The sequence below is a fragment of the Sabethes cyaneus genome, chromosome 2 (assembly GCF_943734655.1).
Source record: "Sabethes cyaneus chromosome 2, idSabCyanKW18_F2, whole genome shotgun sequence".
In the NCBI taxonomy this organism is placed as follows: Eukaryota; Metazoa; Arthropoda; class Insecta; order Diptera; family Culicidae; genus Sabethes; species Sabethes cyaneus.
The window spans coordinates 76,837,994-76,852,072 of NC_071354.1; the positions used below are offsets into that span (position 1 = coordinate 76,837,994).

The 14,079-nt window shown below is 38.1% G+C and overlaps 1 protein-coding gene across 1 annotated transcript; it reads right to left on the bottom strand.

The window, feature by feature from the left end:
• Window positions 1–10,276: 10,276 nt before the first annotated feature.
• Window positions 10,277–13,662, bottom strand: LOC128734028 (2-hydroxyacyl-CoA lyase 1). The gene is made up of 5 exons (XM_053827995.1): window positions 13,589–13,662; window positions 13,445–13,507; window positions 13,067–13,189; window positions 10,747–12,059; window positions 10,277–10,685 (listed from the first exon to the last, which is right to left on the bottom strand). Exons 2-5 carry the CDS (start codon window positions 13,490–13,492, stop codon window positions 10,466–10,468), a joined length of 1,704 nt encoding a protein of 567 aa, XP_053683970.1. The 5' UTR covers window positions 13,493–13,507; window positions 13,589–13,662; the 3' UTR covers window positions 10,277–10,465.
• Between the last annotated feature and the right edge of the window lie 417 nt (window positions 13,663–14,079).

Genomic DNA, 14,079 nt, shown 5'->3' on the forward strand with positions numbered 1-14,079 from the left:
GGGGGTATTGGTAGCTATGCTTGACAAGTAGTCATTTTGACTCCTACCTTTTGTCCAATGCTGGAAGGTGCATGAGTCGAATCAAGCTGTAATCTGAGATTACAACCGGATTCGAACTCACAACACCCTCCAGGGCATGTGGTTCGCTGGTACTTGTACCTTTGAACCATAGAGGCGCTGGACCCTCTATGCCAATACCCCCCCCCCCCCCCTTTCCTTTCCGCTCTTCCCCCTCCTCCTTCACCAAAAAATTTTCCATTTCTTTCCCCTACCGTCCCTTCATCAATTGTAGAACCATCGTTTCAAAAAAATATTAATATATGTATGACCTCATTCCAAGGTCAAGACTAAAAACTTGAGATTAGTCTAGAAAAACTGATTTTAACTATTTTTCTTATATGAGAAATAGGATTTTTCTATCTTTGATGAAGAGATAGAAGATCGCTGTCTTCAGCAAAATTTCTTATAGTAATATGCTAAAAAACTTTGCAGAACACATCAATGCGTTATATTGAAACTGAAGAAAAATAAATTTTTATTGCACGTTCAGGGGGATTAATCAAAATTTGAATTCCGCTAAACGATAGAACTTTTAATTTTAGGAAACTCTTCCAAAGATTCCATAAACCTACAACCAATTTTTCCCGCTCAAAACTCTAATGCGCACCAAACGAGACTCTGAACCACCGCGCTGTTCCCGGTTGATTAGATTACGTTGAGCTTTCGATTGATCAATTGAGGGTTAAAATTTAATTTTTAGTAGAAGCTTCGATATTGCAAAATCTTCAATATTGAATTTTGTAAAAAATTTCGAGAAAAAATTTTCCGATTTTGTCAGTTTCCCCATTGTGTGTGTATGTGTGTGTGTGTGTGTGTGTGTGTGTGTGTGTGTGTGTGTGTGTGTGTGTGTGTGTGTGTGTGTGTGTGTGTGTGTGTGTGTGTGTGTGTGTGTGTGTGTGTGTGTGTGTGTGTGTGTGTGTGTGTGTGTGTGTGTGTGTGTGTGTGTGTGTGTGTGTGTGTGTGTGTGTGTGTGTGTGTGTGTGTGTGTGTGTGTGTGTGTGTGTGTGTGTGTGTGTGTGTGTGTGTGTGTGTGTGTGTGTGTGTGTGTGTGTGTGTGTGTGTGTGTGTGTGTGTGTGTGTGTGTGTGTGTGTGTGTGTGTGTGTGTGTGTGTGTGTGTGTGTGTGTGTGTGTGTGTGTGTGTGTGTGTGTGTGTGTGTGTGTGTGTGTGTGTGTGTGTGTGTGTATTTAGTGGGTGTGATCCTCTCCTTACTCGCTGTCGCTCGTGTGAACCCAACAGCAGGAAAATATTTAATAATATTTAATAGAGGTCAGTAGAACTAGGAAAACAAATAAACCTTGACAGAGGTGATTTCTAGGTTGCGGGTGCAGAAATTAGTCTTTCATTTGTATGGGAACTCCCCTCTTAGGGGAGAGGGATCTCTAACCATCACAAGAACCTTCCTCGGCCTCAAAAAACATCTGCACATCTGCAAATTTTTGGTTCAGTAGTTTCAGAATCTATAAGAAACATACAGAAGGAAATTCATTATTATGGCTATAGATTTTTCCTGATAACATGAAAAATAAAAGAACTAATCCAATAAATCAAATTGACCAATAATATCCGACTTACACAGCCAAATAATACAAATAATGTTAAAGCTGATTATGTTCAAAATGCTAATAAGACCGGTAGTCCTCTACGGACTTGAAACGGTAACTTTGCTTACGGAAGACATACGTGCACTCGCCGTTTTTGAACGAAAGGTGTTGCGAACTATTTTTGGCGGTGTGCAAACGGAGAGTGGCGGAGACGTATGAATCACGAGCTACAGGCACTGCTTGGAGAGATGTCCATCGTACACCTGGCGAAGTTTAGAGACTATAGTGGGCCGACTACGTCGCAAGGATGCCGAACGACTGTGTAGTGAAATCCGTTCTCTTCAAGAACCCCACCGGCACCAGGAATAGAGGGGCTCAACGAGCACGATGGCTCGACCAGGTTGAAGCCGACTTGCGTGCGTCGAGACGCGCAACGAATTGGCGACGAGTAGCCCAGGACCGAGTACAATGGAGAGGAATTCTTGATACGGCAAGAGCCACCCCGGCTCTCGGCTGAATAATTAATTATTCATTATAATACAAATAATCTTCCATTCAATTACAGAATCATTTTTTATACGAAAGGTAATGAAACGCGAGGCGTGTATAGCATCTTTAGAGTAGAACAAGACGTGAAGTGAAAAGAGCAGAAAAATTAGATGATTATGCCAAGTCAAAGTTCAAAAGTGATGGTACGTAAAAAATCATCAACCTGTTGATATGAGAAAACATTGCCACTTTTTCTGTCGTACTTCCCAAATACAGACATCAAATTGATCTAGGATTAATCGTCGTAAAATCTAGGTAAAAGAACCTTCGACCTGTTGGAATTAGAGGATTCTGTTACTTTTTTTAATGTTGCACGCTCGCAATGGAAATCCCGGACTATCTGCTGATATCATTTTTTAATCACTCATCCAAGTACCAATGTTTTAAATATCTGTTCAATAACAAAATATATTATAACGCAATAAGATATTGGTAAGATACTTTTTTGGTATGGCTTCCTGCTGCGGGTAGGCTTCACAGATGACTTTACCACAGATATCTGTGACGATACCAATGTTCACTACACGATTAGGGGCAGCACGGATGTAAATAACAGGCATGAGTAGCTACTTGAATACTTTACTGCTAACAATATCAATGTATGCAGTGTAGGTAACATCCCCACTTATGTCAATGCTAGTACAGATGAGGTCCTAGACCTCACACTATGCAGCACTTTTCTAGTTGAGAAGGTCAAAAATCTCACTTATGAACCTATAGTTTATCAGGCCTCTCTCAGGAGAGAACAATACAGAAACCCGAAGAAAACCAACTGGTGTTCTTTCACATTTGGGTAACTTTCGCTACTTCTGTCAATTAATATGACAGATCATATTAATATACGCACATCAGCTGAGCTGGACGTTGCAGCCAATGACCTACAGAGTAGGATCATTAATGTTTTTACCGCTAACTATCCGTTAACCACACGGACAGTCTGCCGTGACGTGCCCTGGTGGAATGAATCGCTCAGCAACCTTCGTAGAGAGGCTAGGCTAGATTCAACAGGGCTAAAAGCACGTCCAATTTGGAGGGTCACCAAATACAACGCAGAGTTTCACAACACCAAAAGGATGTCCAGAGTCAAGTTATGCGAGAGCAACCGCACTCTGCCTGAGGCGGCGCCTCCAAAAAGCATTAACCAAGGACCATAACAACGGCAACGGCTTACGGCAATTGCAAAAAGAGTATGGAAGTCTCACTGTTACTACTGCTACTGCGCACAATCACGGGACTCCTCGTCGGGCATTGTCCCACTCGACTCTTTACTATTTAACTGCCGCTTTTGCAACTAAGAACTAGAAAGTTTAGCGTACTTGCTGTGCTGCTTGCGTCTTCCAGGGACAGCTTCTTCGGAAGCTAACTATTAACTCCATACTCTACATGGAAGCTCAATCCCAAGAAGGTTATTGGTTATATTATAACCATGTAGTACCTAATTGGGGCTGAGTCTTACAACAACCCAGCTCGTCTCCTTCAATGGTTTAGAGCAATTCGTAAACTGTGCACAGCAATCGGAGCCAGCTGCAAAAGACAATCTCCATGACTGTTTCACTGGCGTTTTTGAACCCAGTGCCCAGTTCCAGTTGGCTTCGAGGTATGACACTGGCCAATAAGCCAGTCGTCGTATGTTCGAATCTCGGCTGAAAGAGGCTGTTAGAGTCAATAGGATCGTAGCAACTGGCCCTGCAATTGTCCTGCACTCTGGCTGCGAAGTCTGTCGTATAAAAACAGAAAGTCAAGTTTCGATAACGGAATGTAGCACCTAGGCTTTGCTTTTCCCTTCTGGCATACAAAAACAAAATTCGCCACCGTACAAAGCTGACGAAAGGCACCAGAAGCAGAGAGGCCCGACGTGCAAGATGGCTTGGGCAGATCGAAAGCGACTTGCGACATCTGAGATGCCTAGAATATTGGTGACGAATGACTCAAGATTGAGTTGAATGGATACAACTGCTACCAGCTCTAGGCTGATGATGACGACGACGAAAATTTGTTAACGAAACATACTTGGATCATTCTGGACTAGATGATGAAACGTAATACAAGCCCTTTCCGGACAAATTTTTGGACAAGAAATTTGAATCATTGATCGAATCTGGAAAGCTGTAAAATAACATACAGTCAACCAAAAAAGTATTCGGACAGCAGCGCATATTTTTTTCTTTTAGTAATTTTGCGCAGTATTTTTGCAAAGAATGGAACCACATATGTTTTAAAACAATGTTTAACTAAAGCATATTTAGATGCACAACAAAAATTCGGGGAAAAGCTTTCCGTTTTGAAGATAGAGTACATATAGTTTGAATTGGCTAAAAATGCAGCCAAAAAAGTATCCGGACAGTTAACTATTAGTTGAAATAAATGTCCTTTCTCGCTCAACTACTACCTTGTAGGACCATTTACATTCTTGATGACCTGTTTTAATCTGTTTGGGATAAAATTAACAATTTTTCAAATATCCCTCTGTGAATTGCAGACCATTTTTTTACAAGATGTCGGTTTAAGTCATTTTAATATGAAATCAAATGATTTTTTATTATAGAAATGAAATTGTCTAAAAAGATGTTCAAAAGGGTTCAAATCTAAACTGAATACTGATGTTTCGATAGCGCTAGGACAATTGTATGGTGCCTACCGCTTACAATTATCGACAGTATGTTTAGATTCAACATCCCGGTACAATATGTATGTACCACACAATTACAATTTTGCTTTAATTTTGCCTAAAATTGTTCAGATAATTAAGTTTACACTTAGTTCTATCCAAAAATATATATCTTTGCTACCTCGGAGCTTTCCATGCACCCCAGCAAGGTACGTCACCAACAACCCTTATGCAGGAATAACTAAAAGAGAAGGGCTACAAGAGGAAAATCTCTCGTTAGCAAGTAAACAAGCAATGCGGTTAGTGACATACCTTGCTGGGGCGCATGGAAAGCTCCGAAGTAACAAAGATATATATTTTTGGATAGAACTAAGTGTAAACTCAATTATTTGAACAATTTTAGGCGAAATTAAAGCAAAATAGTGACGGTGTGGTACATACTTATTGCACCGGGATGTTAAATCTAAATATACTGTCGATAATTGTTAGCGGAAGACACCATACAATTGTCCTAGCGCTATCGAAATATCAGTATTCAGTTTAGATTTGAACCCTTTTGAACATCTTTTTAGACAATTTCCTTTCTATAATGAAAAACCCGAATTAATCCACCTAGCGGCGTGACCTAGCCTTTCTACTGCCACAATAATCATTATTTAATTTCTCAGGAACGTCTATGTATAATTCACTTGACTATATTTTTAAATATCCGTTCCGTATTCCTCAAAATCCTTATTTGCCAGTAAAATTACCAACGTATTGCGTAGAATAAGGCCATTACAAATCATTTTGAAAGTTTTTGTCCCCCGCCCTTGGAAATTGGCTTGAAAAATAGGGGGGCAAAAAAATAATTGGTAGGATATGAGTCAAATTTTTTTTATAAAATCAATTGTTTGTGGGCTCTACAGTCTGAAAAACTCGAAAAATGAGTGTACAAGTTGAGTTAACGCTTCTAGCACGAAACAGAAATGGAAATTCGAACAATGGAATTTCCGAAAATCGTCCAAAATTTTTTTTCCTATTTTTTGTCTTTTTTTCGTATATTTTTGCATAAGAAACAAAAGCGTTTGTATAAGCAAGAATAGATTCGGTTTACACGTTTAAACTTTAAATAAAAATGCTTAAAACCCATGTTTTTTTTTGCTCGATTAAAAAATTCACTTTGTTTTTTTTTCACCCCCCCCCCCCCCCCCCCTTCAGTGACCGAACACCGGAAGAACAAAAATTTTATAAAATATTTGTAATGGCCTAATTAAATTTTCTTTCCTTGGGTGCGTAAATACTTGTAACACCTTATTTAGTTTTATAATCGGTCGGCCTTAACTTTTGGGCTTCAGAGCCATATACGAAACTTGTTTTGAATTGACAATATGAAATATGTGTTCATAACAGATTTTTTGATAATTAATACCATGCGTTCAAAAGTTAGCATCTTTGAAAAACAAGAGTTCAGAAAAATTATTATTATACTTCGCTTTTGAAGACAAAGGGTATCGACAACAAAATGATTAATCTCAAAATTTTGCTATTAGTTTGCTTGGCTTCAATTTTGCGATATATCTGAATTAGAAAAAATAACTGAATAGAGCATTAGATATGAAAAAGAGAAATTGAACTTTTTCTTAGCTGGCGCTCCTTCAGATAATTATTTTTGCATGAAAATCAAAACTTAAGCTTCTTTTGAATGTACTTTCATGAAAAGATAGTCATTAGCTTGATCGCATCGTTTTTGCACGTTTTTACCCGCTAGGGTTAGGAAAACAAGATGAGGTCGAAAAATAGTGCAAGCTGCGCCTTAAACATGCTTGAGAATGGGAAATATGATCGATATGATTTCCAGTGCTTGTCATTTTTGATTTATTTGTTGAAACATGATACACGACATAAGACATCTGTCCTTTAAAATGTCATTAACGAAAACAAATCTTATAAAATTACTACCGTGCAACGTTTACTTCCTATTTTTCATATAACATTTCTAAGCTCTAGTATCTATTGATTAAAAAAACCTACATGCTTAAATTAACTGCTTTTCTTCGCTGTTTGCTTTTCGTGTACAATTGTGAGTAACAGCAAGTGAACAAAATGACAATTGAAATCTGAAATCAAAGAAAAGAAAAAGCTTTTCGATTGAATCCCACTATTTAATATTTATTTGCAACAGATACGTAGTTCGCCTACGACGTGCAGGCTTCATCAGTGTCTTATTTCAAAGCGTATACGTATCTGTCGCGAATAAATATTAAATAGTGGAATTTAGTCGGTAAAAGTTTTTTCTTTTCTTTAATTTCAAATTTCGTATTCCACTAAGAGGCTTCAAAAACTTCAGACAATTGACATGTTTCTCACTTTTCTTGAATTTCATTGCAAATTTTAAAATTGCAAATTGTCATCACATACATACATACATACATACATACATACATACATACATACATACATACATACATACATACATACATACATGCATACATACATACATAATACATACATACATACATACACACATACATCACACACATTAAATATAATCAACATTTGTTTTGATTTCACACGTTTTAACGGTTTAATATACGGTGCTTAAGTGTTAAAGTTTAAATAACTTTTGAATGAACCGTCCGATTTTAAATAACTCGGTTTCGTTTGATAGATCTCAGCAGTAATTTTCAAATAATAATAAAATGTGTGATGTTTTTCATTGAATTAATGCTTATATGTTACAAAAATATGTTTTAAATACTATTTTTTCACATTTCTTTATGTAACTTTCAAACTACAAGTCCAATCGTCATGAAATTTGGAAGTTAAGGGTTTGCAAGGCTCCTCTTTCATATGCAATCAATTTTGTTCAAATCGGTTAAGGGACCTATGAGATAATGAAGTCCCATATTTTTCATATTTTTATACATAACTTTTGAACTAAAAGTCCGATCAGTATGAAATTCAATAGCGACCAATGGGACACCTAGACCTTTCATTTGACACTAAGAACATTAAAATCGGTCCAGCCATCTCCGAGAAAAGTGAGTGAGATTAAAAGCGTCACATACACACACACACACATACACACACACACACACACACACACACACACACACACACACACACACACACACACACACACACACACACACACACATACATACACACACACAGAAAATGCTCAGTTTTCGAAACTGAGTCGAATGGTATATGACATTCGGCCCGCAGGACCTTCTTTCCATTTCCGGTTTTCCAAGTGATTTCTATACCTTTATACTATATATTTATATAGTAGAAAGGCAAAATCATTTGATTTCATATTAAAATGACTTAAAACGACGTCTTGTAAAAAAATGGTCTGCAATTCACAGAGGGATATTTGAAAAACTGTTAATTTTATCCCAAACAGATTAAAACAGGTCATCATGAATGTAAATGGTCCTACAAGGTAGTAGTTGAGCGAGAAAGGACATTTGTTTCAACTAATAGTTAACTGTCCGAATACTTTTTTGGCTGCATTTTTAGCCAATTCAAACTATATGTACTCTATCTTCAAAACGGAAAGCTTTTCCCCGAATTTTTGTTGTGCATCTAAATATGCTTTAGTTAAACATTGTTTTAAAAAATATGTGGTTCCATTCTTTGCAAAAATACTGCGCAAAATTACTAAAAGAAAAATTTATGCGCTGCTGTCCGAATACTTTGTTGGTTGACTGTAGATCGAAGTTACCCGAAAAGTTCTTAATTTGGCAAGCTATCTGCAACCGCGGGTTAAAGTCTGTAGATACGCGGAAAATGTGAGGCAAATTGATAAGTTTGTAATATTTTAGTCGAAAATGGGATTTTGAATGACACTAGCTGAGAATGTAATGTTTACATTGGTAGAATATCATCAAAATCTGTTAATTGGTTATCGAGATGGCATCGGAGAAAGTGCAGATCTGCCAAAAAATCATGTACGCCGTCGTGGAAAATTCAACGGCGTCCATATAGACCATCCATCACTCGACGGTGTCCCGGGTGATGATGTCATTCAAGGAAATCCAGACGACCCAGCAACGATTAGACCAAAGCAGTAAACCGAAGACAGCTCACCTGATGAAGGCCAGGGAAGCGTTGAGTATGTTTAAGCGTCGGTCGAAACTTTCGATTAACGATGCAGCGAAAAGGTAGATGTTTCCATCTAGTTTGCCCAAAAAACGATTAAATGTGCCGGTTTGTACTTACGCAAGGTCCAGAAGGCACCAAACCGGAACGACAAACAAAACACGTTGACCAAAACTCATGTCAGTAGGCTGTGCCAAGAATGGCTGAGTTGGAGAACAAACAGGTTTGGAAATATCAAAAGAAGGTGATCCCATCATTATTGCCCTCAGCCTTATGAGCGGTGTCTAGGACAAAATGCAGACATTCGGTTATGGAGAGGACAACCAATGAATCAATGAAGTAGAAAGCTGACCATAGTGTTGTAGCTTATTTACTGAATGTTTGAAGAAAATGCGACTTAATATCAATATGACCACCATTTCGGTACCATGTTAATTTTTATGACGTCAAAAGAAAAATAAATCGCCCGACATCAAATATTGATCGGTCAAATATCTATGATTTTGTTTGTTTGTTAATATGGCGTGCACATAACATTAATCTAACTCAACAACCAACAACATTATTCATTATTGTGGAGCTCCAGTAACGCTATGACGCAATCAGACAAGTTTCAGTAAGGGTTATTTTCTCTGCATCGAATCCATTCGAGAATTAGATGCAATTTGTACATTTATTTGATGACATTTCACCAGAAACCAGAGTCACAATTTACCCCCGAAGGATGCAATTAGGATTTCAGTGATATTCAGTGGTTAGCCGTCAGCTATATGTCGCCAGTCAGTGGGCGAAAGAACGTGAGCGTACACACGTCCGAAGATAGATGAATTACAATTTCCAAGTAACAAATAATGATTGAAACTAAACACGATAGCATGTCGTTTACTATGAAATTCGAGAACTACAGTCGGTAATGAAAGCCCAATGGAATAGCAAAAATAGGACAACCAGTAGCGTAAATTGGTTTACAATTACCAGTAAAGCAAATCATTGCCACTTTAGGATGTCTGATCAAAATGTTTTACGAATAACATCCAATGGATATCACAGCTTTCCAAAAAACAGTGCCGCATTTGTTACAGAAAACTGCTTGAAATTCTGCTTGCAAAACCACTGCGAATCAGTAATACGCAATTTTTACACAATTATAAAGTGTTATAAATAGTATCTAGTCTTTTTTATAACAAACTTGATAAAAAAACCATATTTGTAGTATCGTAACCATCGCAATACTAGTAGCGTCGTAACCATCGCAATATTAGCAGCATGGTATCTATCGCAACATTGTTATATTATACAAACTGAAAATATATCTCATTAGTATATCAGAGGCCGACCGACACAGAAGCAAGAGTATTTCGTTCCTGTGGTCCTTTGCTCCCTGTGTCCTATACTACAATATTCCGATAAATATCAGCGAGGCACGGTTCGACTATTCTTCGTTTATGCAAAACGAAATATTTTTAACACTGGTTTATTAAACTGACTTAATGGCTTAAAATACAACAATTACGTCCTTGCACCACAATACCAAACTAAAAGGAATTAAATTCTAGGATGACCACCCTTGTACGAAAAGTTAGCTCACGTGCTGGCTGGAACTGAACCCTCTCCCTTCACAGCTTGGACTCGGTCAACCACTGGAAGTCTTGTGGTTTTCGGTCGGCCTGCGGACTAATAATCACGTTAACGATCGTTGGTCTGTTAGTTAAAATTAGCGCTTCCTTCAATGCCGCTTGGAGCTCCGGAATAGTACGAACAAAGTAACCTTTCGATCCAAACATGTTCATCATTGCCTCGTAGTGCGTTTCAACTGTGAGCGCCGACGGCGGTGTTCTAAAAAAGAAATTACGCTTTAATGCTGCTACAGCAAAGCACATTATCAGCAATAACTTACACCTGAGCTAAATCCCCTCCTAAACGAATGTCCTCATAAGTCTGTTTATCAAAGCCTGAGTAAATTCCTCCGTTGTTAACAATTACAATCACAATCGGAAGCTGATAGCGCACCATGGTCTCAATCTCCATACCGGAGAAACCAAACGCCGAGTCCCCTTCGACGCAAATAACCTTTTCTCCTGGAAAACGATCACGGCACACCAAGGCAGCGGCAATTGCAAATCCCGGTCCCACGCCCATTGTTCCAAACGTTCCCGCATCTAGACGATGTCGTGGCCATTTGTTGTGCAAAAATGAGCGGCCAATATCCATCGTATTTGCACCTTCGCTAACGATTATGGCATCCTTGGGAATCATTTCTTGAAGGTGATGGAAGACAGCGTGATAGTTCAGTGGAATTTCCTTGTTCATCGCCATCTGGTGAACAATTTTTTTGTTCTTATCACACTTGGCCTTCAGGTCAACCCACCAATCAGTATTTGCAGCGAAATAGTAGTGCAAGCGAGCCAGCTCGTCAATTAACTGTTCGGCAAACGGAATGATATCTGACTGCACAGCAAGTGCACTTGGAATGCTATTATGCATCTCTTCGGCGCATAGATCCACTTGTATGATCTTCACATCGGCACTGTATCGTGGGGCTCTTCCAAAATGCAACATCCAATTCAGCCGTGCTCCCAGCAACAGAATAACATCCGCTTTCTGCAAGGCCAAAGTTCTAGCGGGAGCCACGCATTGTGGATCTAAATCGGGTACAACTCCCTTACCCATCGGTGTTGGCAAAAATGGTAAATTTGTTTGATGTACTAATTGTCTTAAGTGAAGTTCAGCCCGCGCGTAAGCTGCACCCTTTCCAATGATGATTAGCGGTCTCTTGGCTGAAGCTAGTAACTGTGCAGCTAGCTTCACCTTCTTTGAATCAGGAAAAGCGACAGGAGGTTCAGGATGTGCGTACTGTGTTGCAATAGAATCTTCCGAAACGCGCGCCAGCAATAAGTTCCCGGGAAAGTCGAGGTAAGCTGCTCCGGGACGGCCATAACATGCCAAACGAACCGCTTTTTCTACATGCTGAGGTATCAGCGCAACACCCGGCGGTCGGGCTGCGTACTTACAATATGGTCTACTTAGCTCCACCTGAGGACACTCCTGGAATCCTCCGATACCTTCGTGATCCTGGAAGGTAGAACCACCGATCACGAGCAGTGGCCAACAGTTAACCTGGGCATTTGCCATGCCACCGGTTACGTGCAGCAGTCCAGGACCCGAAACTACCAAACAGACACCAGGTTTGCCCGTGAGGTAACCGATCGCCTAAAATAAACATCGATCAATTGTAATTTAGCTATTAGTGAGTCAATCATATCTATTATGTATTGTTTATTATCGAAGTATAAATAAGATAATAAACCATTATCTAATCAGTTTACCACTTTCAACAAACCCTGCTGGTGGTTGGTTGTATAAAAAGTTACATAGCTTAAAGAATTTGGTAGGAAGGACCACAAAAAATCTAACGTTTGATCTGATATTAAACAGGAAAAGTATAAGTACCTATATAGGTATATTTTTAAGATCGAATATATTTTTTCGAACGCGCAGTTTTTGTTTTCTTGTTAAATCGATGAATAAATTAACAATTGTGAAAATTACTGCACAGAATCACAATTAGCATTAGTCCGGCAGTTATAAAAAACTGTAAATTCAACAAATTGGCATTTTCAAATTACTGCCAAGCTGTAGTCTTCTTACATGGGCAGTTACATGAAAGATTACAAATTATTTCCTATTGATGCATACTTGTGAAGAAATAGGTACACAACTAGATTTTTTTCTACTATTTAAACATATTTCATTACTGCATATACATTGCATATGTTCATATTTCTATGCCGCTGCCCAGCAAAAATTTTTGTTGTATAACAGCTTATTAAGCGCCTGTTAACCGGTAATTAGTTATACAGCGATTGAGTATGTTACTATTCAACCAAAATGTTTGTTGTGTATGAACCGTATTTCCATTTTACCCTGATGCTTAAAATCATTGTTAAACTATTACATTTAGTATTTAGTTCAGTAAGTAAGCCAATGTGCTAGAATATCTCGGACCTGAATGAATAAATCTATTTAAAAGGTCGTTAATAAAAAAAAATGTGCTAGAAACATAATTTTGAAGGATTGCTAGACATTAAGTTAAACATTTTAATCTATTCAAGTATTTGAATAGTCTACCGTCTATCGAATAGAAACTACGATATCGAAACGATTGCTGGAAATATAAATAAACACAACCAAATATTCGGCATTATACTTTCATTTACCTGCGCGGCGTAACAAGCCGATTGTTCATTCCTCATCCCGATGTACTTCAGGCCTTCTGCTTGCATCGCCATCGAGAGTTCCACAACCGGTATGCCAACGATGCCAAATACATATTCAATGCCCTGATAAGAAAGTCAAAATTCGTATGTAAGAGATATCACTAATGTGAGAACCATAAAAACAAGCAAGATTATTCGCCTATCAAATAATCAGGGATTCCAAAGTCCCTTGAATCTTCTTATAATTTGGCAGTAAAAATTAATATTATAATGCTTTGATTTAGCTTTGATAATATTGCACAAATACTTTTTTTGGTTAATGAAATATTATTTCGTGTTCCAACATATGTTTAAGCATACTAATCCCATCCCACTTACCTGTTCTTTGAGCGACCGAGCGAGAACGGTGTTTCCATCCACTTCCATTATGATGAATGAAACCTGAGTGTAGAATGATAGATCGAAAGTTATTTTAAGATCTTACTCTAAAATTTAACTAATTACTCGACCCTTAACACTTACAATCTACCAAAACAAATAAATTAAAATCAAACCGGACAACTCAACTGCGCTTCGCCAACAGCAAAATCAGCGAACGTGATACGTATCACCGAGCTGCCAGAAATATTTTACAATAATATCTTTTGCATCTTTGAAACCCAAGCATAAAAGCTTCACTCGGACAACAGTCTGCTAAAATCTTAAAATTTAAACTTAAGTTGAAAAAGTCCGCGTTAACCAGAAGCAAATTTACGAGCAGAATAAATAATCAAACGCAAAATGAAATCTATTAAATGCTTATAAATTACAAAAATCTATCAATTTCAAACGAATATCATCTGGTATCACTGAAACAATATAAAACCTTTGCTTTATTCTCTCCTCTCTGGAAGTCTGCGGATGGGGTTGCCATCCGTGTTTCTTTGCTTTTTTTGTGAATTAAAAGTTTACCTGTAAATGTTATCCATTTGAGTTGGGTTTTGGGAGATTTATTTATTTTGTATTTATTATTT